A 24,815-nucleotide genomic window follows, 5' to 3' on the forward strand; every position below is an offset into this window, starting at 1 on the left:
TTTTTTTAATGGTAAAGTTACTTTATTCTAAAATCTTATACACTTTTACACTTCAACTTTCAATATAATAATTCCAATATAACACTGTTCCAAATAAATTTCCAATATTAATCAATAGCTCAATTTTATAGCTCTATCCTTCTTTCTTTCCTTATAGAGCAACCTTCTTAATAAAGTCAAAAGTCAAAATAAATAATCCAATTGGAAGCAAAAAAAAAATATTGAAGGATGCGAGGTTCGAACTCGCGCGGACAAACGTCCAGTAGATCTTAAGTCTACCGCCTTAGACCACTCGGCCAACCCTCCTGGATTTTAAATTTTTTTTCCTCTGAAATTTCTAGTCATCTTCACTACGGCTTTTTGCGCCCAAATTTCAATATTAGATGAACATAAACATTGCACTAGTACGATAAGAAATAAGGGATTACATATTGACTTACCTGGTGTACTTAATACACTATTTATACAATTATGCTAATACTAATTATCTAATCATATAGTATAAGGCGTAGCTAAGCTAATAATACAGCAGGCGCACTAATGGACGACGTACGTTTTCATCGACTATGATCTGATAGTTTCTTCACGAGCTAGAATAGGTGATATATACAAGCTAGGGTCGATGAAAAACCAATCATAGGTTCATACATGGATGAATTAAGACATCATTTTAATTCGTTATAAGTTAGGTTTCTATAAGCCTTCTTTTGTTCATTTCTTTCTTCAATGCTGCATATGAATCCTCAGCATATGGTATTCTATCAACCAAACTTTTCTGTATCGACAAAACGCCAATTCTATGCTTGTATTTTTTCATTTTGATTTTCTTTCGGTCTAAATCATCAATAAATAAGGCATCTCGTTGTTCTTTTGAGAAACCTAATTTTGCAGTAATCTCCTCGAATTGATCAGGAACTTTTTTGCTTAAATCTATAACATCAGAGTCTAGTCCCCATCTAAGCAAATCCATATCCAATTTCAACTGTGACTCTTCGGTGCTTAGATCAGGTTTCAGCTCAACATCTTTCTGATATATGAATTTTAATCTGGCCCGAGTACGACGTATCCAATATTCACCAGCAACATTTTGCTTCAGATCAAGCATCATTTTATGATATAAAATCCTGAGAACAGAGAGCTTTCCATCCCAATGACGAGCCCTTGAAACACTTTTCATAACTAGATTATATGTATCATAGTTTGGTTTGACTTTGTAGCGCTTTTTAAATGTGTTCATCGTTGCAACAACAAGATCAACACGCCCCGTATTAGAGAACGGTACCAGCAGCAAATTCATTTGATCAACATTCGGGTTGAAGCTGAACTCTTTCTTTGAATGATCTATGACTTTCCATGCGGAATATATTTGCTGTTCTTGAATCAATTTTTTAATCACCACGTTCAACAGGCTCACATCAACTGAAACATCAAACTCTTGTACCATTTTCAACAACTCACTAGATGTTGTCCCAGTTTGGTGTGATATATGTGTAAAGACAGCTTTAAGGAAGAAAGGATCAGCAGGTAAACATAATAATTTTCTGTTCTCTATCAATAACTTTTTACTTATATCATCCTTTAATAAGTTGAACATAATATTCCAAGTAACAAGGTCCGCTTCTATCCCATATTTTTTCATTTCAGTCAAATACTGTAGGGATATTTTGTATGGATCAGCAACATGCCTTATAGTTTGATGAGTTAAAAGATTTTTCAACATTAGGTTGAATGTTGTTGCGTTGGGTTTAACATTTTCAATTTTCATCTGTACCAGCAATTCACGACAAGTTGCGATATTCCATTTCTTTGAAAAATAAAAGATAACATCATTATATGAGTTCACTGTTCTAAGTGAAATAGTGTTTGAGTTTAATGGGTGGAAAAGGTTCTTCAAGATTTTGGGTATGATACCGTTGAATTTGGATGATTTTTTGTGGTGAAATGTGCTATGAGTTAAAAGATAGATGTATTCTTCAAACACTGATACATCATAAAAGTCTGGAACTGGTGGAATTTCAGTGTAGACATGACTGGGTGGTTTTTTCTTATATCTTTTTGATTCGTCATTAAGTGAAATCTTCGGAGCAGCTGTGGTTGGATCTGGAGGTGCTGGTGTGACAGCCACCAGCTTTTCAAGTATCAAACGGATATTCTCCTGCTCTAAATTAAACATCACAGTGGAAGAGTTCTCTAGTGACTTCAAATTTTTATTAAATATGTGCCTTTCCTGAGCCTCTTGTTTTTGGAAAAATTCGTCTGCTTCAATATTGGCTCTTTTCAAGTATGTTGACCCTAGAGGCTTCAAGTAAGACTCAACGCTTTTACGTTCAAACATTGATCCCTTCCCTATCTTTTCATGATAGTCATTTACCAGCTGTGCATCATTCTGTTTTGGTTTGGGTTCTGATAGTTGTAATTGATGTGATACCTCATTCACTAAGGCGATGGGTAAAAAATTTGTATTCTGGCCTCGAGGGTGTATCAATAAATTTTTATCTTTACAGATACGCACATAGTCTCTGAATGTCTTTAAAAGACTCATACCATGAACTATGCGATTCTGTTTGCAAGTTTGAAGAGTTGTCAATTGATTCTACGATCATTATGTTTTTTAAACTCCATGGAAAATAACTAGTAAGGGCAGCACAATTCCTACACTATGAAGAAAAAAAAAATCAAGAGTCTAAACATTAAATTCATAAATCATATTTTTGAGTCAGTTCTCATCTTAGATCACCGAGCCTGCTCGTCAAATCATCAGCAATTCCTGTACTGTTTTCAGAAAAAATATATCTTTTTCCCCCAACTATGGAAAGCAAAACAGGCAAAAACACCAAACTGTGTAGAGAAGCTATAACCACCAATGACAACCACATTCTAAAGTAATAAACTTCAAAAATCTTCGATTGAGTGAATGCAAGGACTATAACACCGATCAGCTTTGTTGTAGCGATACCACCAAAAACAGCACCACCAACTCCTGTGATAGCATTATAAGCTCTGAAATTAACATTCACCAATCTTGAATCTTTATCAGAAACTATGAAGGCCCTTGTTATATGAGCACAAAATTCAACAGCTAACCCAATACATATAACTAGATTCACCAAACTAACTGCATTTAAAGATATTGACCACAATGACATAGCACCTCCAATGTTAATTAAAATCATAGTTACGGTCAACAAAAGAACCAATGATGATCTAACAGATCCTAAAAGTAAAGTGGAGTTCAAGAAAATAATAGCAAGTGCAACAGAAATCAATGTAAATGTAAGCTTGATGATTGAAGAATATTGAACAAAAAAGATGTAAAATGGTGAGTATGCAAATATTTTGTCATGTTTCAAATAACCCTTCAATTCAGTTGTTATTCTTAAGGATTCTTCATAAGCAGTAATGAAATCATCTTGTGATCTCAATGGAGTATGACTTGTTCTGAAAACTGAAGAAAAGATGGTTTCATTGTCATAAGAGATGGAGGTGGAATATGGTGCTTGTCCACCTAAGGGACATGGATCACTAGGTGCATTAATCCAAATATCAAAATACTTCATAAAATCATCACCTTCTGGGAACCCATTCATAGAATAATCCCAGTCTTTATCCTCAAAGCAACTTCTGCACTGTCTTGAAGGTGCAAAAGGTGGACAAATATCATCAGAAGTCTTTCTCAAACGACAACACTCATCAAGAGCAGGGTTTAAAAATGTTAAATAATCATCAATCCAACTAGCAACAGGCTCTGCAATTGTAGAGACATTTTGACGTGTTCTTTCCTGCTCAAGAACGTTAGATAAAGAATATTGGTCACAGGTTGTAAATTTTCCGCAAAGTTTTTGTTGATTTTCCCTTATTGTGATATCTAAATCATCAACAATGTAATAAATTGGAGGACCAACATTGAGGTATTTGTAAACATCATTGTAATAATCAATAAGATATGAATCTGAAGGAATAGCAATTCTTTGGTCAAGACCAAGTTTGATGTTTGGCAAAATTGCCAATGAAATTGATGTCCATAGAATGAAAACAAACATGATTATTTTTTTTGATTTTAAAATAAGAGGTGCATAAAAATCTAAAACCCTATCGAAAAAATGTTGTTCATTTTCATTTTCAAACAATTCTGATACTTCATCTAATCTCACAGATCTTTGAATCTTAATACAAGGGAAAAAATCCAGTCTTGATTCATCAATTCTTAATTGGTCCAAACTCAAAAGAGAAATAAAAGCTGTCAATTGTAATATTGAGTTGAATAAAACAGCACCAGCAGAATATAAGGCGAAATTTCTAACAGCTGGCATTGAGACTGCTGATGCAAGAGCGAATGTTAAGAACTGACTAGTGGAGGACAATAAAATGGAAGGACCCATTCTACCAACTGCTTTTGAAATTCTGAAAGGAATACTTTCATTTGGATATGCATAATTGATCCCTTTCAATTCATGGGTAATCAAGAAGATGTTATCAACACCAACAGCAAGAATTAAAAATGGAATAACTTCAGCTATAATTAGTGTTGATTTCACACCAACCAAAGAGAAGAACCCTGCAGATGAGCTCACAGATAAGAGCACAATAACAATTCCAGATAACCCTAATGAGAATCTTGTTTTTAAGATGTTGAATGTCCCTCCCAAAGACAATGATGCATAAAGGAACATCACAATGTATGATATGACAACGATTTTAACATCTGTATTTGTTGACTTGTTGAGTTCTGTTTCAAGTGATGGTTCAGTATTAAAACTAATTCTGACACCTTTAGGAGGTTCAAGATTCAATAAATAGTTTCTCATAGAGTTTTCCCATTTTGTAGCATTTTCTTGGATGCCCTCATTATTATTCAACAAAAATGTTACAACAATTGCCTTTGCACTTAAAACATCTTCACCCTCATAACCACCGAATAGTAACTCTTTTTTCAAAGGCTGTTGGAAAGTTGGCAAACAATTAACAGGAGAAGAAGTACACTCTTGAAGCTTTGATTTCCAATTTCTTGGGATTTGATCATTGAAGTATTGGGTAAAAGATTCAAGAACACATGTTGATTCTTCAGTAGGTCTGAAGCATAGATCTTCATATGTTATATCATCAACGATGATACTTCTCAACTCAAGCTCGGTCTTTGCCCACCAATGGACAGTTTCCGTGTTCAATACACCATCTTTCTCATTCACAATGTAAATCTGTTCTGTACGATAAAAAGGTCCAAATTTTTCATCAAAATATTGCTTCTGCTTAAAAGCTTCAGCGCCACTGCTGACCCATAAATTGACAGGATCTTTCTCCAACTGACCAAAGAAATAAACACACGATGAAAGTGGAATTGTGATCATTAAAGTAATTGAAAGTATAGTAGCAGGGTAGCTTGAACAATAAAAGGCAAGCTTACTAAAACATTTCTCAAAAAATGTGTTTAAAGAGTAAACTTCATTCTTTACAGCAATTTCTGGCAAATCATTGGTACTAGCTCTCAGGTATGGTGATTCTTGAAGTAATTGTAGTTTTTTAGTTTTGAATCTATGGCCATAAATCCCAATAAAGAAAATTAAAGCAAATGCATAAATGATCAACACTGAGAATGAGAAACAAGGTAATACACCAACCTTGCAAGCTTTGTGACTAAATTTATCAAGAGTTGGACAAATATCAGGACAGTCTGAACACGAGCATTTATATTTTGAATCATTGCAGCCAAATACCTCTTTATTCAAATAGTTTGGATTTGAACTGTCATTGTTGTATTGGAAATCCATTTGAAAAGGCGACCCCCCTAATAGAGGCTTTTCATCACCTAAAAACTTCAAAAACTCTTTGTAATTCTTAGCACCACCACCAATAAGATCCATTGCAAAACCGTTAGTTGCTGAGAACTTGATATTCTTACAAGAGTCATAGATCCCTGAAGCCATCTCATCATTGATGAAAAGGTCAAGCTCAGTGACAATCTGTTTATTATCCATTGACCTAGCTGTTTTGGTGACATTAACAAATGTAGATTGATTCGGCGAGCAGGTGAATTGACAAAACATATTTCTGAAATTCTTTTGGCATGCTGGACATGATGATATTAACGAATCTGCCTTCTTCAACTTCTCCTTCAATTCAGATATCTGATCACTCGTACAGCAGAGTTTTGATTCTTCTCTCCATTCTTCACCACAAAGAGCAGAAAGCTCTGAAATTTGCTCATCCGTAGCTGGAATAGCTTCTTCATTGAAAGGACAAGGTAATTCTGAGCCAAAGAGTGATTTCTTACCACAAGTATCATATATTGCACAGTATCCCTCCTTCTGCGTTATTGCCCCTGTTCCTATCAGCGATAACAGCAAAGAGCACACAAAAGTTATCAGCAGCATCTTGAAACCGCTTCAATTTCTAATGACTTTAGACACAATACAATGCTTCTTTTGTCTATTGTACTGTTCTTTGGAATTGATTGCTCTGTTGTTGAACGAGAGAGGGCTTGTGGCTCCTTACATTTGTAGAGACCATTTTTGTCAAAATTAAATTTAAAAAAAAAAACATCAACAAAACATTTAAAACGCGTGTTATTGTTGACTTTTTGTTCTTAAAGTCTTCTTCAACAAGCTCAATTGCAATGCTATCAGATGCTACTGTCCAGAGGGTAGATCTCCAGGGATACTCCGAGAGCATTCGCTGGTCGGATGATGGTTCCTTAGCTGTCAATACTACTGGCTCCTTGACAATTCTCAAACCAAGATACCAGAGTGGTGCTTTGAAATCAGCCAATGAATTGTTTGAGATAGAAAAGCTTGAAATAGAAAGCTGGCCAAGAAATGGGCTATATAAGAATCAACCAGCTGATGAAGTGGTTTCAACAAATTTCTCGAGCACCGATGATTTTGTAACGAAATTGTTATGGTCGCCATTAACTCAAAACAGGCAATCATTTCTCGCGGTTTTAACAGCTTCTAAAAGTGTTAATATTTTGGAAAATGGTAAAGTTAAGACTATGATTGGTGAATATGCAACTTTCAAGACTCAAAAAGAAATGGATGACGCTGTTACTTATAGTTTTGTTTGGTATAAAAAAGATCAAGATTTATATTTCATCACAGGACAGGCGTCAGGAAATTTGAAATTCTATAAGTTTGATGATGATGAATTTAAATTTTTGCAAGGGATATCTTTACCATCAAGTTCACCAATAGTCAAATTAAAAGTGGACTCGGGTGTATTGGTTGCTGTTAGCGCTGATAATGAAATAATACAAGTGAATGACTTATTGAGTGAAAAGGATCAAGAAATCAAGATTCTTAAATCAAAAGACAGGTTTTCAGTTTATGATATTTTTTTGACACAAGAATTTGTTGTTTTCACAAGTCCGGCAAAATTCCAGAAAATTGACTTAAAGACAGGTTCCATATACGAAGTCATTACAAACATCTATGATTCATCTATAATTATACCTAACGGTTCCAGCTTCATACTGATTTCCAATACAACCACTGTCAAAGTTGATCAAAACTTGAAAGTTCAAGCAGATGACAAGGTGCACCCGGTCAAAATCAAACGTCTGAAGCGATGGAATTCAAGGATTGATAGTTTCAGATTGAAAAGCAACACAATCAAAATCTACGGAGCAGATTACAATTTCAGTGGTGATGTTTTAGCGATTCTTTATGAGATTGAAGATCAGTCAGGATTCAAGTACAAAATTTCCTCAGAGAATAAATACAATATAGCATTTCTTTCCCTAGATAACAAATTTGATAATGTTGGTTCCTCATTAGCTATTTATCAAGAATTTATGTTGACTGGTAAGATCCCACCAACAACGATTGAAAATTTATCAAAACCCACACCGAAAGGACAAGATTTCAAGGATTATCTAAAATCGAACGTTTTGAAAGATGCTGAAATTCTCAAGTTAATTGCAAATAACATCATATCAAGAGATAAAGATGCTGAAATAAGAGCTAGATATTCTCAACTACTACTTGAATTTGTGAAACAAAATGAAGTGCCTCTTGAAAATTCACTTGATCGAGTCACTTACAATTATATTGTCAATGCTGTCAATGGAAATTCCAATGAAGAGTCTCAAGAATTCAAAGTTGTCACTGATATATTGGAAGAGACTTTTAAAACTGACAAAAACAACAATCCAGATGCTCTTGTTTCAGAATCTGGTCACGCATGGAATAGATGTGCCTTAACATTCTTACCAATTGTATCAACAAATGTTAAAGTTGATCCAGTTACACAAAAGAGAATTATTGATATATCGAAAGATGAATTGAATGAGTACGGATATTTCACAAGGACAATATTAGAGACTCTGAATAAAGTGAGCATATACAGTGGTTGTAGGTTTGGATCAAAACCATAATTTTCAAAAGAATGATTTTCAAGGGTATCCAAAAGTTCTAGCTAACAAGGCCAAAAAGAATGTTGAGATCAAAATTTCCACATTGATTTTATTATAGTCAAAAAGGATTGAATAACCACAAACTTTATCAAAGCTTTTCAAAGTTGCAACTCTTTCATGAAATGTTATACCGTGATCCTTTGTGTTCTTTGGTGCATTTGTTAGGATTTCAAAATGATCTGGACCAATCCATTGAAGCTTCAGAGTTGACCCAAATTGGAAGATTGACTTTCTGGTTTTTTGATACGGTAGTATCCAATTTGGCAAATCCATTTTAATCACAGATGGTGTGGTTGCTAGTGGGGAATTTTGGTCGCCGTTAAATAGGTAAGGACTTCTATGCATAACAATATACTTATCTCTCAAGTCATTTTTAATAGTCGATAATGTTTGTCCAAAAGCTGTTTGCAAGTGCCATGTAGAATCAGATTTTACCAACGCATAAATCTTCCTCCCTTTGGTATTTTTGATAATCCAAGCCTTTTTGCTTTTTCTGATGATGTTGATTTCATTGACACTCTCTGGTAAAGGAATGATTTGGTTGATTTCTGAGTCCTTTCTAATATGGTGTCTCCAGAGTCTTGCTGCTCCAGCAGAGGCAATTGCAACTAGAGTGAAGCCAACGATAACGTATTCAGCCATGTTGAGGCTCTTTGTTGAGGCTACAATATCTCATTTATCGTTGGAATTTACCTTCAGGTCTTTAATGGATATGTTATAGCTGCGACGGTTGACACAAAAACAAGCTGCTACAAAACATGACACTTAGTAGGCCAATGCGCCGATAACATTACAAATAGCGAATAACATTAAAACAAATCACTTTCAAGAATTCAAAAGTATCAGCCCTTAATGTCTTTCAGCATCAGTAGTCATCGTGGTCTGCTAATCTATATTTCGAAAGCTTCTCTTCGTTGAAGCGACACGAAAAAAAAAGTCTTCAACCGCGACAATAGTCAAATGAATCAAACAAACTCTTCATCATCAGCCGCCAAAAGAGACTTAAGCCAAAGTATGAACGATGGAAAATGAGGACACTGAGGCCAACAAGAAGAAATTTTACCATCCGTATGATCCTTATGACATCCAGATCGACTTCATGAAGGCTCTCAATGAGACTCTCACCGGTGGCTACAAGATTGGTATATTTGAAAGTCCAACAGGAACAGGGAAGACTTTATCTCTTATTTGTTCAACGATGAGCTGGTTAAGATCAAGAAGGACGGAAAGTGAAGAGGCCAATGATGAGGATGATGATGATGAACCGGCTTGGATCAAAGAATCTTACTCAAATCTTTTATCAAAGAAGAACAATGATGCAGCTCAAGCTTATGAAGCCCATTTAACTGAAATTGCAAACAACAGCAAAATACGACAAGTTCAAGTATTGAAAGAATCAAACAAAAAGTGTAAGAGGTTCAAAAAGATAGATGCTGAGGTACAAGAGGAGGATAGCTTTCTACCAAATGACTATAATTCTGATGGTGATGATGAACTCAATTCGCAAAGGGCTGAAAATCTGAAGGAGAAAAATGATGCTTTGAATTCTGAAATTCAAAAACTATTGAAAAACATAGATAGAAAGGATAAGGATGAAGCTGAAGGTTTATCAAAAGATGTGAAAATCTTTTTTTCTTCACGTACACATTCCCAATTGAATCAGTTTTCTTCTCAACTGAGATTACCCAATTTCCCTTCTCTAGTTGATCATCAGGAAGAACACTTGAAATATCTGCCTTTGGGTTCTAGAAAACAATTGTGTATTCATGAAAAAGTGTCCCAATTGAAGGATGTCTCGCTTTTGAATGAAGCTTGCTTAGATATGCAAAAACAAGATTCAAAGAAAAAGTGTGATTTTTACTTTACCCAAAAAGATATGGAAAAGCAAGATCGAGCTATTGAATTTAGAGATACTCTATTTTCGAAAATTCATGACATTGAGGATTTGAACACAATTGGAAAAGATTTTGGTGTTTGTCCCTATTATTCTGTCAGAAAAGGAATCCCAATAGCAGAAGTTGTCACACTACCCTATCAATTGCTGTTACAAAAGTCATCAAGAGAAGCATTGAAGATATCAATCAAAGATTGCGTTGTTGTTATCGATGAAGCCCATAATCTCTTGGATACTATCATATCACTTCATTCAGTCTCGGTTAGCATCGATGATTTCACAGTTTGCAAACAGGCACTCAAGAAATACTTGTCTAAATTTTCAAGAAAACTAAATGGAGGTAATAGAATCAACATTATGAAGCTAGTGAAGATCATAGATATCTTTTTGAAATACGTTGAATCATGTGGGAAAAAATCACCTGGTAAAGAAATCAATCTATTGGATGTTTTCCAAGGTACCACTGGTGATTTACTCAACATTAAGAAACTTGAGAAATATTTGACCGTTTCAAAGATTGCATTCAAGATTGAATCATATATGGAGAAGGAAAATCAGTCATCAACACCAACACTTTTCAAAGTTGTGGAATTTCTCAAAGCTGTTTCAAATCCTTCCAGGGAAGGTAAATTTTTCTTTGACTTGAAGAATCATGTTACATCACTAAATTACATGCTATTGGACCCATCCGAAGTATTTAAAGAGATTGTTGAGGATGCTAGATGTGTTGTATTAGCTGGTGGTACAATGGAGCCAATTGATGATTATACAAATTACTTGTTTCCATATATTGATGAATCGAAAATTAAGAAATTCACTTGTGGCCACGTTATCCCTAAAGAAAACCTTGATGTTTTCGTTGTAGGGGGTAAAACCAGAGAATTTGATTTCTCATTTGATAAAAGAAATGATTCTGTGATGATTAAAGATTTAGGAAGTGCTATCCTTTCACTGATAAAAACAATTCCTGCTGGTGTGGTTATTTTTTTCCCTAGTTACAAGTTTCTGAGTGATATAGTCAATGTTTGGAAAAGCTGTTCTGTATGGGATGACTTGAACAACGTAAAACAAGTCTTTAGTGAGTCTTCATCCAACAATATTCTTGTTGACTACAGTCTTGCTATTTCACAAGGGAAAGGTGCTGTTTTACTTTCAGTGGTAGGGGGAAGGTTATCGGAAGGGATCAATTTCTCTGATGATCTTGCAAGAGCCGTGATGATGGTTGGACTCCCTTTCCCAAACGTGTTTTCAGGTGAATTAATTTCGAGAAGGAAGTACATTGAAGAACAAGTCTGGTCTAAAACTGGAAATAGAAATCTAGCACAGGAGGCAACAAAAGTGTTTTATGAAAATATATGTATGAGAGCAGTCAATCAAAGTGTTGGAAGATCTATAAGACATAAAGGTGATTATTCTACCATATACTTCTTTGATAAAAGATACCATACATCAAGAATCAAGCTTAAGTTGAGCAATTGGATCAAAGAAAGAATAAATGACTCGGTATCGTTTGATCAAGTGGTATTGAAGACTGTGGACTTTTTCCAAAATCGGAACTGAAATTTACAAAGTGTTTAAACTTTACAATTAGCTATAGTAAATATTTATTAATGTATGAGCGGCGGTAATATCCGAAGACCAACTCCGGGTAAAAATCTCAATTTCGAAATTTCGAATCTTCAAAAAAAATATTTGTTTACATTTTGAAAGGACAGTATAAGTTTCGCTAACAACAACTTAAGAAGTTTGATTCAATTCTTCAATTTTGAATAATGACAAAGGAGGCAGAGACAACCTTTGCACCAGTCTCAAACGGTAAACGTTTATTGAATGAGTTGCTTGAATCAAGTCGCAACTTACCAAACAGGGACTCTGATTTAGGATCAATTCAGTTAGGTATTAATGAACTCAGAAAGAAAGCTCATGAGTTGCGCAAAAACAAAGTGGAGGTTCAACAAGGAGACCACTTTACAAAGGCTCACTACTTATTAGCTGGTAAAGTCTCAATTGATGATGTTGCCTCAAGTATCAAACTTTTGGAGAGCAATAATGTTCTTGAACCAAGATCAAAGACTAGCACTCAACAAGGTGATTTGGACAGCTATCTCAGATCTAAAAAGGATGAAAATATTTTGTCTGCTATTGAACAATCTTTAAGTTCTGCTGCTAGGGATTTTGACAATTTTGTTAATCAAAATATATCTTTAGATTGGAAACAACGCAGGGATGAAATTAGAGAGTCATTTGGTATTGTTTTGAACAGACAAACCGCACATACAGATTCAAAAGCTGCTAAATCTAACGGCGCAGATTCAAAAAGCATTAGTTGGGGGAAATCACTCAAACTTTTGGAAGACAATTCTTCAAAACTCAATGTCAACGCCAATTATTTAACACGTCGCAAGTTCGAACGTTATGCTAAGGTAATCAATGAGCTAAACAACACTAGACAATCATCACCAAACATTGATAATGAGGATGCGGAGTTTGATTTGGCAAATGAGTTTATAAATATATATCAAAATGGATCGGACTCAAAATCTAGACAACTCTTGGAAAGCTGGCAAATCATTGCAAATATGAAGAAAGGTTCTCGCAAGGGTATTGATTCAAAAGGTTTCAAAAATCAAATTGTTTCAAAGTCTAAAACATTTTTAGAGCTACAATTTTTCGAATATGCTGATTCTATTTACAGAAAAAAAGTTTCAGAAAAAGGCTTGCCAACTATAATCAATAAAATCAAGTCTTTTATAGATTCGCAGAAACTAAATGCAAATGGGAACTTATTGATGGTCAATGGTACACCAATCTGGGCATTAGTCTTTTACCTCTTGAGAGCTGGTTGTCAAGAAGAGGCATTGAATTTAGTTTTAGAACATCAGGCTGTGTTCAAAAAAGTTGAGCAATCCTTTGTCCCATACTTCAAGGCTTACGTGAACTCGCCGGATAAAAGATTACCACAACCATTAGTTACAAAAATTCAAAATGAATTTAATCACCATATCAAAAACTCTATTGATGGTGATCCATATAGGTATGCTGTTTATAAAATTTTGGGAAGATGCCAATTATCAAGAAGAAATATTTCCAATATCGCATTAACAATCGAAGACTGGCTATGGATACATTTGATGCTTGTTAGAGAAGATTCACAAGTTGAGTATGACCCAGCATATGAAAAATACTCATTGGCTGATTTCCAAGAGATAATTTTGTCGTACGGTGTTAATAAATTTAGCACGAATTACTTGCAGGTCTTATTATTGAGTGGTTTGTATGATCAAGCAGGGAAATATGCGCTAGAAATCAATGAAATAGATGGTGTTCATCTAACAATAGGTCTTGCAGCTTATGGTCTTCTACAACAAAGTACTCAGGATACTGTTAATTCATCAAAGGGGTCTCATTTCAGTAAAATTCTGGGCTCATATATTCAAAGCTTCAAACTGTCAGATCCAAGAATTGCTGTTGAATATTTGATTTTAATTTGTTTGTTCCCAGATCAAACAGAAACATGTCATGAGGCATTGAGAGAGTTGGTGTTAGAGACTAGGGAGTTTTCTATTCTACTTGGTAAAGTCAATGCTGCAGGAGTTAGGGTTCCAGGTAAAATTGAACAAAGAAAGTCTTTGATCGCTTTAGAAAATGATTTCCTAAATAAAATCACAGAACAAGCTGCTATAACTGCTGACAAAGAAGGCAGAATTTATGATGGATTGTTACTTTATCAATTATCTGAAGAATATGAAATTGTTGTATCAATTGTTAATAGGTTACTAGGAGAATTTTTAAGTAACACGGAATTGGAACAAAGCTTAGTTGATGGTAATAGTGAAACAAATCCAATTTTGATCGCAGAGAATTTCTTGAGTTTATACCAGGACATTTCAGTGAAAAATAAGGAAATCTGCAAAAAACTCTTGAGGATTGCAGAAATTAGACAAATATACTTAGAAAAAGATTGGGATTTATGTTTGAAAAACATTGAAGAACTGGACATCCTACCTGTTAATGCAAATACAGATTTAGGATCTACAAGACTAAAAGCTGAAGAATTGGCTTATTTGAATGAAAGTTTGTTGAGAAATGTTCCTAATTTGTTGATAATTACAATGACTTGTGTCGCTCATAAGAATGAGCAAATCAACAACAGTGCATTCAACGGGTCTATAAAGGAAGAAAAATTGAAGGAGCTAAGACTTATTGCTAAAAATTGTGTTGTTTTTGCAGGTATGGTTCAATATAAAATGCCTAGAGAAACATTCAGTTTGTTGATTGGTTTAGAAGCTTTGTTATAGAATACTTTGAACTTTGAGCATAAAATCACTAATCATAATTTTAGTTGATTAATATATCTATGTAATGAATGTTGCTTTGTGTATTACTGTTTTGTATCCATGTCCTTATCAGTAGAGTTTTTCCCACTGTCTTCTTTTCCTTTATCCTTATGGTTATGATTTTTTTTTGTGTAGTCTGGTTGAACTTCATATGAGTTGGGGCTAGGTAGTTTCTTTGTAGACCTCTTTTTTCTTTTCTCCCTCTTATCTTTTCCTTTCTTATTTGATTTGCTAGGGTCAGAGTCTGAATCACTTTCTGATGATGAGGAAGATGATGATGAAGAAGAGGAGCAACTGCATTCTTCATCTGATTCACCAAACTCTCGTTGTGGATGGAAAATACAACAGACTTCAACCAATTTTGTTAGTAGCCGTCCAAACTGAATTTGCAAGTAAATGAATACATACTCTTTGATTTCTTTTTGTCCATATGCTCATTATCAATAGTGCCTTCTTCCCATCTAACTCTAGGTCTCCTTGTGGAACTTCCCCTTAAATGAAGTGCATTGTTCGTATCTGCCTCCTGACCTTGTAAAATTGTTGTGGATCTTTGCTCTTGGCTCGACATGATGGGATTTGATTACAATACTGGTTGTTGGTTTGACTGAATACTCATCAATAATGTTAGGCAAGTTAGTGCTTTTGTCAGGTCATTAGTCAAAAAAAAACTAATTCGCGAGCCATGATAGGGGCACTCGCATCATACACTTTACATCCCACAAAAGAATAATGAAGCTACAAAATGTCAATTTTCATGAAATCTTTTATTGATGGTGTGCATCATTCAAGATAAAAACAATTTAATAAGATTCATCTCCAAAAAGAACTAAATTGGAGGCCGGCGTGAGAAGACGAATAGAGCAAAAAAAAGGCAGAACTCTCATGAAATTGATCATGGAGATGGGATGTTAGTGGTATCTTTACCTATGTTAATACCTTCATAGCTGATCCCTGAAAATTTTAATTCTGGAATTTGTAATTCACACTGAGGATTAACATCAACACCATGGAAATTCCATTCAGAGTCCTCATATTTATAATACAATTGCTGTAAAGTGTCTCTTGACTGTTCAGAATCAAAGTAATTGAAAGGAGTGAAAATAATACTTGATTCAGCTGTTGTGAAGATAGTGTTTGGCAGGTCCTGAGTGTTAGGCAAATGGTGCAAAGCCAAGTTAAACCAACAAACCAAGTCTTCACCATCAATACTTTCACCATCAACATAACTACCAAAGTTAACAATAGGATCTTGTAAATCTTGAGCATCAAGGACATGTGAAGAAAAGACTTCATGATCTTTTTGTTTAGTAAACGTTAAGTCATGATTGGCCCATTCAGCATTGATACCAATGGTTTTAGTATTTTGGGCAATTCTTCTAGCATCACCACCTGGGTAAATAACTCTATAGGCTTTTGGATTACCCCAAGTGTTGTTTTGTTCATCAGATTCAATCAGCAAAACACCACCAGCCTCAGCCCAGTTCAAATAAGTTTCTTCCTCAATAATAGATCTTTCTTTAATCTTGGTTGAATAAACATTTTCTGGATCCCAAGGGAAAGTGTAATTGGTGGCTTTCAAAGCGGTGTTGGTAACTCTGTTTTTTTGACCTGCAATATCAAAATCAGCCTTGAAGTTCAACACATGATCATGGAATGAACCCGATAAAGCCTGGTTAATTCTGTAACCAAATGGAGATCCAGTTTCCTCACTGTAATAGGCACCTTGAATATACCCAGCAGCTCTAACAGACACTTCAAAAGTACCATCTAAGTAGAACTTGTACAAAAAATTGTAATCATAATTTCCAATAGTACTAATAGTTCTCAGATTGAAAGTTGGATTTTTTGTAACACTGGCATAATCAGAGGCAGTATGTCTAGCAAATGGATAATCTTCAGCAAATTCAAAAGCACAATATGAGTTGTTGTGATAGTTGTTTTCGCCCTTTGAGTGCCAAGTAACATTAAACATTTCGGCATTATATGGACAGTCAAATCCTGGCAACAAACCGAAAGCATTGTTACCAAACCCATATGATCTATCAAAATAAGTTGTATGTGCTTGATATGGATCGTCACCTGCGTATTCGGCAATAGCTTCTTGCAAACCAAATTCAAATGCAATTCTTTGACCTTTAAATTTCAAGTCATATAAAGTAATACCAACATCTCTTGACCAAGCGACATAAAATTCCCAATCCATCCAAGTGAAATATCTTTGCTCTTCACTAAACTTCCATCTTCTACCTTGTGGCTCAACAGAAATTGGTGCTAATTTTTCATCCAACTGTCTCGTGGCACCTTGTTGACCAACAAAGATAAAAGAATCTGTAGTATTCATTTTGGATGAATTGACTTTTGGTAGTTTAACAAACGATTTGGATTCCCATGCTTTTCTGAATTCTTCATTTGAATTATAGACAATGTTGTTGTAAACCCATTTAGTGACAAAATATTCTGAAGAGTTTCTACCTGTGATATCAACATTAAGAAAGACACCACTTGGAGTAATATCACCAGCACCTTGATAATTAAGAAAAACAGTAGCCCAACTAGTAGTTCTTCCAGTCTCCTTGTTATACTCATACGGATCAGTAGCCCAACATTCAATTGGTGCACCTTCTTGACCATACAATTTCATTTCTTCACCAATTAAATCAACCAAGACCGGTAACATTGAATCTGAAAGGAATACTTGGTTGAAAACTAGTTGCGCATCAGCCCATCTAAATTTATCCTTATAACCAACTTCATAAGCAACTTTTGACTTGGTGTACAAGTATTCCAGATCTTTGATAGCAGGGGTGGCATTGGTATTCAATGGACCAATTTGTAATTCTTTCCAGAAACCATTAGGATATTTCTCACTTGTATGTTCTTCAGCACCGAAAAACAGCGAAGCCCGAGCCCATCTTTCAGGTAATGGACCTTCATGATCTAAATAGGCAACTGCATCGGTCTTGTTTGGACGCAAAGCTTCAATCCACATTATATAGTTATCATAAGGAGTAGCATTTTCCAGCTGAGTCAAATTGTAAACATCATTCAACAAATCAAACACAATTTGAGCCTCAGCAGTGTCTAAATCAGCCCAGATGTTTTTCTTAGGGGCAATAGCTTCTTGAGGAAAAGATGGTGAACAAGCAGTATCCCTTCTAGCAAATGATGACGGATTCCTTTTAGCTAACAGGCGCTGATAGTAATCTGGCCTGGATTGTCTTGGAGAAGCAGCCTCCACAATAGTTGTAACGGCAGCCAAGATACAAGCAATATCTTTGAGCAAATGCATCTTGAGAGGTTAAGCTTTTTATTCTTACTGATCAGCCATTCATTTTGTAACTTTCCTTGAGAAACCTGACTATTTATACCTTTTTTAATATCATTTCCACACACACACACTTATTCACTACCATCGAGTCTCCATAAAATCGATTTCTAAATCTTTCCGTTCTCGATCGAGGAGCTTACTTATCTTTGGGAATTAAGAAAACTCCGTTATCAACGTCCAAAGTGCGCCCCGATTGGGAAACCTCCACATCCGTTTCAAAATTTTTCAACTAAACTCAACAAAAAAAGCGTATCCATTGGTTGATTTTCTTCCTGCAAAGTTTAATCTGTATTTTAAATCACAAATTCCAAAGCAGTACATGTCTTATCTGCCAGGTTTGCAATTTTTTTGGTTCCATGGTTATCAAGATTTGAAAGACGTTGCTGCATCGGTATTATTTTTTAGTCATTATTGACTCAGCTGGCACACCTTTCAAGAGCTGAACTTTGACAGTAGAAGATAACGTCTAACAGATTAGTTTTTGCGATTGGTTTACTTGCAGCTTGAAGCACCCTATTACCTGTTACAGCAATTCCCAAAGAAGTCTAAATTTTTGGATAACTGCATAGTTTTAATGTCTGACCGGCTTACTGATCTTTAGTCAACTGAATTGATTAGAAATGGAAACATAGTTGAAAATTGAGACTTGAATTTTAATTCTTATGATCTTCGTAGATTTGTCCAATCATCGGCTGCATACTTGATTGATTTAACTGATATAAGATAAGATGAGTGATTGATCTAAATAGGCATCCAATGTTGTTCAAGGGAAAATTTTAATCTAATCAATACGGTAGACTGTATGGTGATTAATGGAATGCAACATCATTTACCAAGACCTATAGCCTGTAACAATAAACCGATTAAAGCCTAACAAATTCTTCAAGGTGAGCCATAGTAAATATCAATCTCTTAAAGACTGGTTTCTGTCATACATAAATAATTGTAAAGAGCCTAGCCGAAACTGGGGTTTGTACCAATGAGGAAAATTGCAATGCCATTTGTACCTCTTGATTGGATATCAGCAGAGTAAAACCACGGTCCACTTACCCACATGACATGGGATTGTTTATCAGGCTTCAGCCAATCATTTCTTTTCGAAATAAAAGAATCAAAGGGGTAGACAAACAGTTGCAGAAATCCTGGAATCTAACAGTATAGTCATAACTTGATTGGTTTGGAGACTTAGGAATAGCAGCTTAATGTTAGCTTTTTAAGCATCAAGATTCAAGATCCATAGTCATGTGGTAACCCTTTTACTGACTTCATATTGTGACAATGAAATCTGAATATTGAAGTTGTGACCAAGAACAGCCAGCTGGAACAGATAGTGGCAAGTTTGGCATATTAAATTCCTCACTATTCATCCTTTATTCTTTATTCTTCACTCATTGTAGGTACTGAAGCTTCCCAGCAGAGTTTGCCAAACGATTTTTGCTCGAATGATGACATAATCTCAATCCTGCCAGTTTGAAGCGTGCCAATTGCTGAGCCCGTCTAAATCCCGTCTTCCACAAAACAAATGCAACCTTAAGACAATAACTTTGAGGTCCATTATGTTATACAAATATCCACTATCCAGTGGTGCTAACGGGTGGATCCGGTCTATAATATGATACCAAATTCAGGCGGGAAGATTACAGAGGGGGAATGGAATCCCATGTAATTGTAATTTAAAATAATTTAGTAGACAACTGGTTTTGAGAATAAAACTTTGTTATACAAGTAGGCACTTGCAAAAACTCTACAGTACCAATCTATTACAGAAATACATTAAAAGCTGGCTATGAGAGTTTTACTGGTTGCTGTCAAGTTTCAGGGCCTTGGATCGTGGGAACTATCTGCTATCTGGCGAGTTTGACACTGTTACGGAATTGTTATTTTGTATACTTGTCTTTGATTCTTGTAGCATTCAGACCCCAGGGCCTTAACCCCTGACACCAGGGCCTGTGTTCGTATTCCACTGGGCTTACATGTTGGATCCTTGTGCTTGGAGATGTTCTATAGGCTCTAGCTTGAAGGTACGTACTGTAGAGCCAGTGGTGGTTTCCACCATTGACAACCAGGTCTGCGTAAAGCATTATGATACAAATAAAAGGTTCACTTCATGAAAGTGGTGAGCAAGCGTCTGAATTCCATATCACAAGTTCAACGATCCCTCTGTCCTATGAAAGAGAGTTACTTATTCCCTAATAATTTCAACTCTTAATAACGAATCAGTATTCAGCTGGAATCTTCATGTTCAAGTGTATCCACACCTTCAAACATTTATATGACATGCATATGTTCTAAATATTGAATCCTAGATTAACTATAATCCCAGGCCCCATGTGGCAACATGATATTGAAAATATGTTCTACGTTGAATTACAGGTGATCCTTCCCGGTTTACAATTTCTAATCTAATCGGGGATCATCAAATAATTTAAGTATCACAGCAGTATATGAAGCCCTGTATGATACGTATTGGCAATACTAGCCAGCGCAAGTATATTGTAAAATAACATTTGTAACGTAATAATTAGCAGTTGAGTAGCTTCTAGTGTGTATATATTCGAGTATAGTCGTAGATTTTAGTCAATGTATGTATAAGAGGACTTCCACTTTCATGGTAACTGATACTACGTCGTAGACTCGTAGTGCAATTCGACAGCTGATATTTGAGTCTATATACATCGATACTAGACAGCACCAGATTGTCGATCAAACGTACTATTTTTTTTATTTAAAACTCTCTGCGCTACAGGTTTATGTAGTAAGTGTTACTTGTGTAATCTAGTGCAATCACACCTAGTACTGTAACCTGTTGTACTAATAGTGTAACTTGAATAATTAGGCTGGACTGCGGATTCCTGGTACTGCCGTCTACGATTATATATGCACCTACAATATCCATCATGAAATTTATCCACCTCGATTATAATTAACAAACGAATTATCATGATCTTATTTACCACACAGTCACAGAGCTACTAAACAAGATTGGTTGAATAAAGCTGTATCTCCTGAAATCACCATTTTCTTCTAAATTCATGTTCTTCCCAGACAGTAGTTCGTGTTTCATGAATTAGCTTTGACAATTAAATTTGAACCATGGAGCCAGCGGCCCAGGTTATTGGTGAAGGCATCATGATGCACACGTATGCACTTCAATCCCTGTTGCATTGTTCCTTGAATTCGCGGCATGCCAGATCAGGCCGCAAAGTTGGCCAACTGATCAATATTATAATCTTACTAGATCATAGTACGTGTAGAGCTAATTTACTCTTTACTGATCATATAACTTATATAATTGATTATCGTATTATCTGGTCGTATAACATGAATATTATATTTTTTTTTAGTTGATGTATTTGATGCAGATCAACTTGGATGAGAAATGCAATTACGCACGAACCGCTTGGATTGTAGGCTTCTGATCGCTATAATATTGTTGGAATAATTCAGGCTTCATAATATTAATATCCTTATAAATATTTAATATTCTCGAGTACGTACAGCTGAATAATATTTGGAACAATAGTATAGTAATTAATTTGTGCCGGAAATCACCAAGATGTTCCTAAATATATTAATATAATTAATTAATTATAATGCTGTACTTATAATTTTGATCTTGACTAGATCGAATTATATTAAATTAATGCCGAATTAATAATATATTATATATATATGATCAATTAATATAATATGTCGAACTAGCAGCTGTCCAATTATATAAATATATCTTGTTTGCATGTTAATTATATAACGTACTACTCAATATGTATTATATTATAATAATTTTAATGTATATATTTAATCTGATATTGTGTATTTTATTATATAATTATATATAATGCCAATTAAATAATGTACATGATGAAATTAAATTACTCACTGGCCAGCTGGGACTCAATCAGCGCCTAGTTAATATAATATGACTGATTTATAATAATTAACGGGATAAATTAATCAGAATAAAATATAACAAGTAAGATCAATGAACTAAAAAAGCTGGCCATTGTTATAATTGGAGCAATTGTAAAATTTGTGGAAATCACCAAGATATTCCTAATACTTTTCTTGATGAAGTCCTAATGGTTTGTTAATTACTTGATTCCAAGGTGACTGAACCACTAGCTTAAAGGAGCTGAGCATGAATGCTTGATGAACCTGGAAATAGAAGTAAAAAATGGGATAGGAATTGAAAAAAGAATTGTTGATCAATCAACATATGGGTTGGCTAACGTCTAACTATTTAAAAAATTAGAATAATAATATTAATATCAAATATGATATTGTACCTACTAGTTTTGACCTGAAAATGTAGGAACAGGGTGCTGACGGCTGGCCCCAATCGGCCGTGAATCTAAGGATATACTCATCCAAGATTCTACGTAGTTAAATATCTACAACCAGCTTCACCTCGACTGGTAGTCTGTAGACTAATCTTAGCTCCAGCATAAACCTGGTCTGTTTTGCATTTTCCAGTGTGTCCACTACCGCACAAACTTACATAAGCGAGCGTTAAAATCAGAAGCGAAAAAACTTTTTACAGGGATTGAGCGAGAAGGTTGAAGGCTGAATTAACAATGAATTTCTATTGAATTTACGAGAATGCATCCCTGGGAAGGTGAAGAGATGAGTATCTCTGATTACTGAAGCTGTTATTGAATGGATAAGTGTCTATGTTGAGTGCTGTTAATGTTTGGTCAGTCTTAGGTTATTGTTTTGTTTGTCTCCGCCACCAATTCATCATGATGTGTCAACTGCTAAGTTTTTTCCTCCAAGATTTGTACGATCTAGAGTTTGAGAACTGAGATTAGCACCGACAGATTCGTTAGATTCAGTTGAATCTATTACAGGGATCGGATGATACGTTTTGACATGTTCGAGATTTACCTTCTCAAGATTACGACGTGATGCCTAAACTTTAGTCGAATCTTGGTCCAACGTTGAACATCCTCCAGAACTCAGAACACAGGCTTATTGAGAAGTCATATCACACACACAAAGTCACACACCATTTTTTTTGAGTTTAGTTTGTGGAACAGGGTTTATCCCCCAGTTTTTTTTTCAAGGATGAGAAAAATTTACGTGGCGCCATCTATTGTTCCTCACTGTACATTAGTTTTATTTCAAATACCCTGGGCTCTCGTTTCGAGTGAAAGACATGCATGCATATCTTCTGCGCATATGAATGATAAAGCAGGCCATATAGTCCATCGAGAAGCGAAATATGTACAGGTGTGGTGCTATTGGCTGGGATCTGAATCTATTTTAACAATTTTTGCTGGTTAAATCTTCAAATCTTGTCATTTTAATTTTGGTAAAATGGACCTAGAACACTCAAGGAATATGAAACAAGCTGATTTATACACCCCTCTCCTGCAAGCTATATTTTACTCATGCTCCATAGATTGGGAGAATACGTCTGTTAAGGTTTTATTTCGTTAACAGTCAAGGTTCAGCATTCAAGGCAACATCATGCTGACTGTGTGTCTGGGATATTTGCATTACTGATGAAGCATGTCACATCTCTCATATTAATTTCAAATCTCCTTCCTTTCAAATGATCATTCATATATATTATCAACACCATCCTATTTTTTCTTCTATACTATTAGAGATTCAATCTCTTATTAGTTCAATATCCATAAATCAACAAAGAAAGGTTTCAACTCCTGTGATCATTTAAAAGAACTCGCTACATTAGCCAATTTTAGTTAGGTCCGAGCTCATTTTGAATCACCATGAGATTCATCAATCTTTTTGTCTCTATTTTTCTTTGGGGGTTACTTCAACTACAGGGTGTTGCTGGTCAATCTACTGCTTCAACAGTTTCTGGTATAGCTACTGTTTCGTCTAATTTAGTTAGACAGACAACATTATCTTCGGCATGTGCCTACAGTTCCCAAACTGGTGCTATTGATGGTAAAGGTTACAAGGCTACCTATGATATAACCGGTAAAACAACTGGTACTTTTTTGCGTTCCCGTGTTTTGACAATCACTTGGTTCTTCCAATTCGATCATCCAATTGATGCTAATGCCTTTGCTGTCACGAAATTGGGATTGGAAATATCAAATATTAAAGGTACTGTCAATGTTGCAGAAGGTTCATTCATTGTTTCTTATGATGTTACAATTCCATATTTGACTTTCATTACTTCCATTCCAAGTTACTGTCTTTTAGATTATGTGTCATTCCAATTCACTGTCCCACAAAATAAAGATAACACCGAAACAAGTTATTATGCCTTTTACGTTGGTACGGCTGGTGCAGTGGTCTCCACTATATTGAGTCAGGCAGTTTGTGGTGTAACAACTTTGGGCAACTGTCCTGTTTATACTAGTGGTTTTAATTTTGATTGTTCGGGTTTAGGTTCATTTTTAGACTGTGATGATACTGCAACAATCACAAACAGTTACTCTGCAGCTCCAATTACTGTTCCAAGCCCATACACCACTACCTATACAAACTCTGATGGAAAATCATTAACAGGTGTGGTCAGTTATTACACAACAACAGGACCAAATGGAAGACCAGCTACTGGTACCACAACATCTGTTCGTACTGTTCCAAGTCCAGTTACAACCACATACACTAATGCAGCTGGTCAAAGTGTTAGTGGTCTAGTTAGTTATTTCCCAACAACTAATTCCAACGGTCAATTTGCAACTGGTGCTACTACTATTCCATTTACTGTTCCAAGTCCAGTTACAACTACTTATACCAACGCAGCTGGTCAAAGTATTAGTGGTCTAGTTAGTTATTTCCCAACAACTAATTCCAACGGTCAATTTGCAACTGGTGCTACTACCATTCCATTCACTGTTCCAAGTCCAATCGCTACTTCGTTCACTTCGG

At 35.3% G+C, this 24,815-nt stretch overlaps 7 protein-coding genes and 1 non-coding gene across 8 annotated transcripts; 4 read left to right on the plus strand and 4 right to left on the minus strand.

The window, feature by feature from the left end:
- Positions 1 to 222: 222 nt before the first annotated feature.
- Positions 223 to 306, minus strand: WICANDRAFT_t38. Its single transcript has one exon. It is a non-coding gene; the product is annotated as a tRNA-Leu (tRNA).
- A 379-nt stretch (positions 307 to 685) lies between these two features.
- AEP3 (Aep3p) lies at positions 686 to 2,542 on the minus strand (the record flags this gene model as incomplete). The annotated part of the gene is made up of 1 exon (XM_019184624.1): positions 686 to 2,542. The coding sequence occupies one exon, from the start codon at positions 2,540 to 2,542 to the stop codon at positions 686 to 688; it is 1,857 nt and encodes a 618-aa protein (XP_019040426.1).
- A 181-nt stretch (positions 2,543 to 2,723) lies between these two features.
- NCR1 (sphingolipid transporter) lies at positions 2,724 to 6,368 on the minus strand (the record flags this gene model as incomplete). The annotated part of the gene is made up of 1 exon (XM_019181495.1): positions 2,724 to 6,368. The coding sequence occupies one exon, from the start codon at positions 6,366 to 6,368 to the stop codon at positions 2,724 to 2,726; it is 3,645 nt and encodes a 1,214-aa protein (XP_019040427.1).
- A 242-nt stretch (positions 6,369 to 6,610) lies between these two features.
- TFC8 (transcription factor TFIIIC subunit TFC8) lies at positions 6,611 to 8,482 on the plus strand (the record flags this gene model as incomplete). Its single annotated transcript, XM_019180412.1, has 1 exon — positions 6,611 to 8,482. The coding sequence occupies one exon, from the start codon at positions 6,611 to 6,613 to the stop codon at positions 8,363 to 8,365; it is 1,755 nt and encodes a 584-aa protein (XP_019040428.1). The 3' UTR covers positions 8,366 to 8,482.
- Positions 8,483 to 9,346: 864 nt separating this feature from the next.
- Positions 9,347 to 11,921, plus strand: CHL1 (DNA helicase). The gene has a single exon (XM_019182560.1). The coding sequence runs from the start codon at positions 9,426 to 9,428 to the stop codon at positions 11,856 to 11,858; it is 2,433 nt and encodes an 810-aa protein (XP_019040429.1). The 5' UTR covers positions 9,347 to 9,425; the 3' UTR covers positions 11,859 to 11,921.
- A 149-nt stretch (positions 11,922 to 12,070) lies between these two features.
- On the plus strand, positions 12,071 to 14,596 carry NIC96 (linker nucleoporin NIC96; the record flags this gene model as incomplete). The annotated part of the gene is made up of 1 exon (XM_019181464.1): positions 12,071 to 14,596. The coding sequence occupies one exon, from the start codon at positions 12,071 to 12,073 to the stop codon at positions 14,594 to 14,596; it is 2,526 nt and encodes an 841-aa protein (XP_019040430.1).
- Positions 14,536 to 17,924, minus strand: WICANDRAFT_83423 (uncharacterized protein; the record flags this gene model as incomplete). Its single annotated transcript, XM_019185541.1, has 2 exons — positions 14,536 to 14,585; positions 15,572 to 17,924. 2 exons carry the CDS (start codon positions 17,922 to 17,924, stop codon positions 14,536 to 14,538), a joined length of 2,403 nt encoding a protein of 800 aa, XP_019040431.1.
- Positions 17,925 to 23,698: 5,774 nt separating this feature from the next.
- On the plus strand, positions 23,699 to 24,804 carry WICANDRAFT_61786 (uncharacterized protein; the record flags this gene model as incomplete). The annotated part of the gene is made up of 1 exon (XM_019183248.1): positions 23,699 to 24,804. A coding segment is annotated over one exon (1,106 nt), but the record flags the coding sequence as incomplete, so codon positions are not given.
- Positions 24,805 to 24,815: the final 11 nt, after the last annotated feature.

The sequence above is a fragment of the Wickerhamomyces anomalus genome, assembly GCF_001661255.1.
Source record: "Wickerhamomyces anomalus NRRL Y-366-8 unplaced genomic scaffold WICANscaffold_2, whole genome shotgun sequence".
Classification (NCBI taxonomy): domain Eukaryota; kingdom Fungi; phylum Ascomycota; class Saccharomycetes; order Phaffomycetales; family Wickerhamomycetaceae; genus Hansenula; species Hansenula anomala.

Bases quoted from the DNA above. Each gene is read 5' to 3' on its own strand.
- CHL1 (XM_019182560.1), top strand. From the start codon at position 9,426: ATGGAAAATGAGGACACTGAGGCCAACAAGAAGAAATTTTACCATCCG.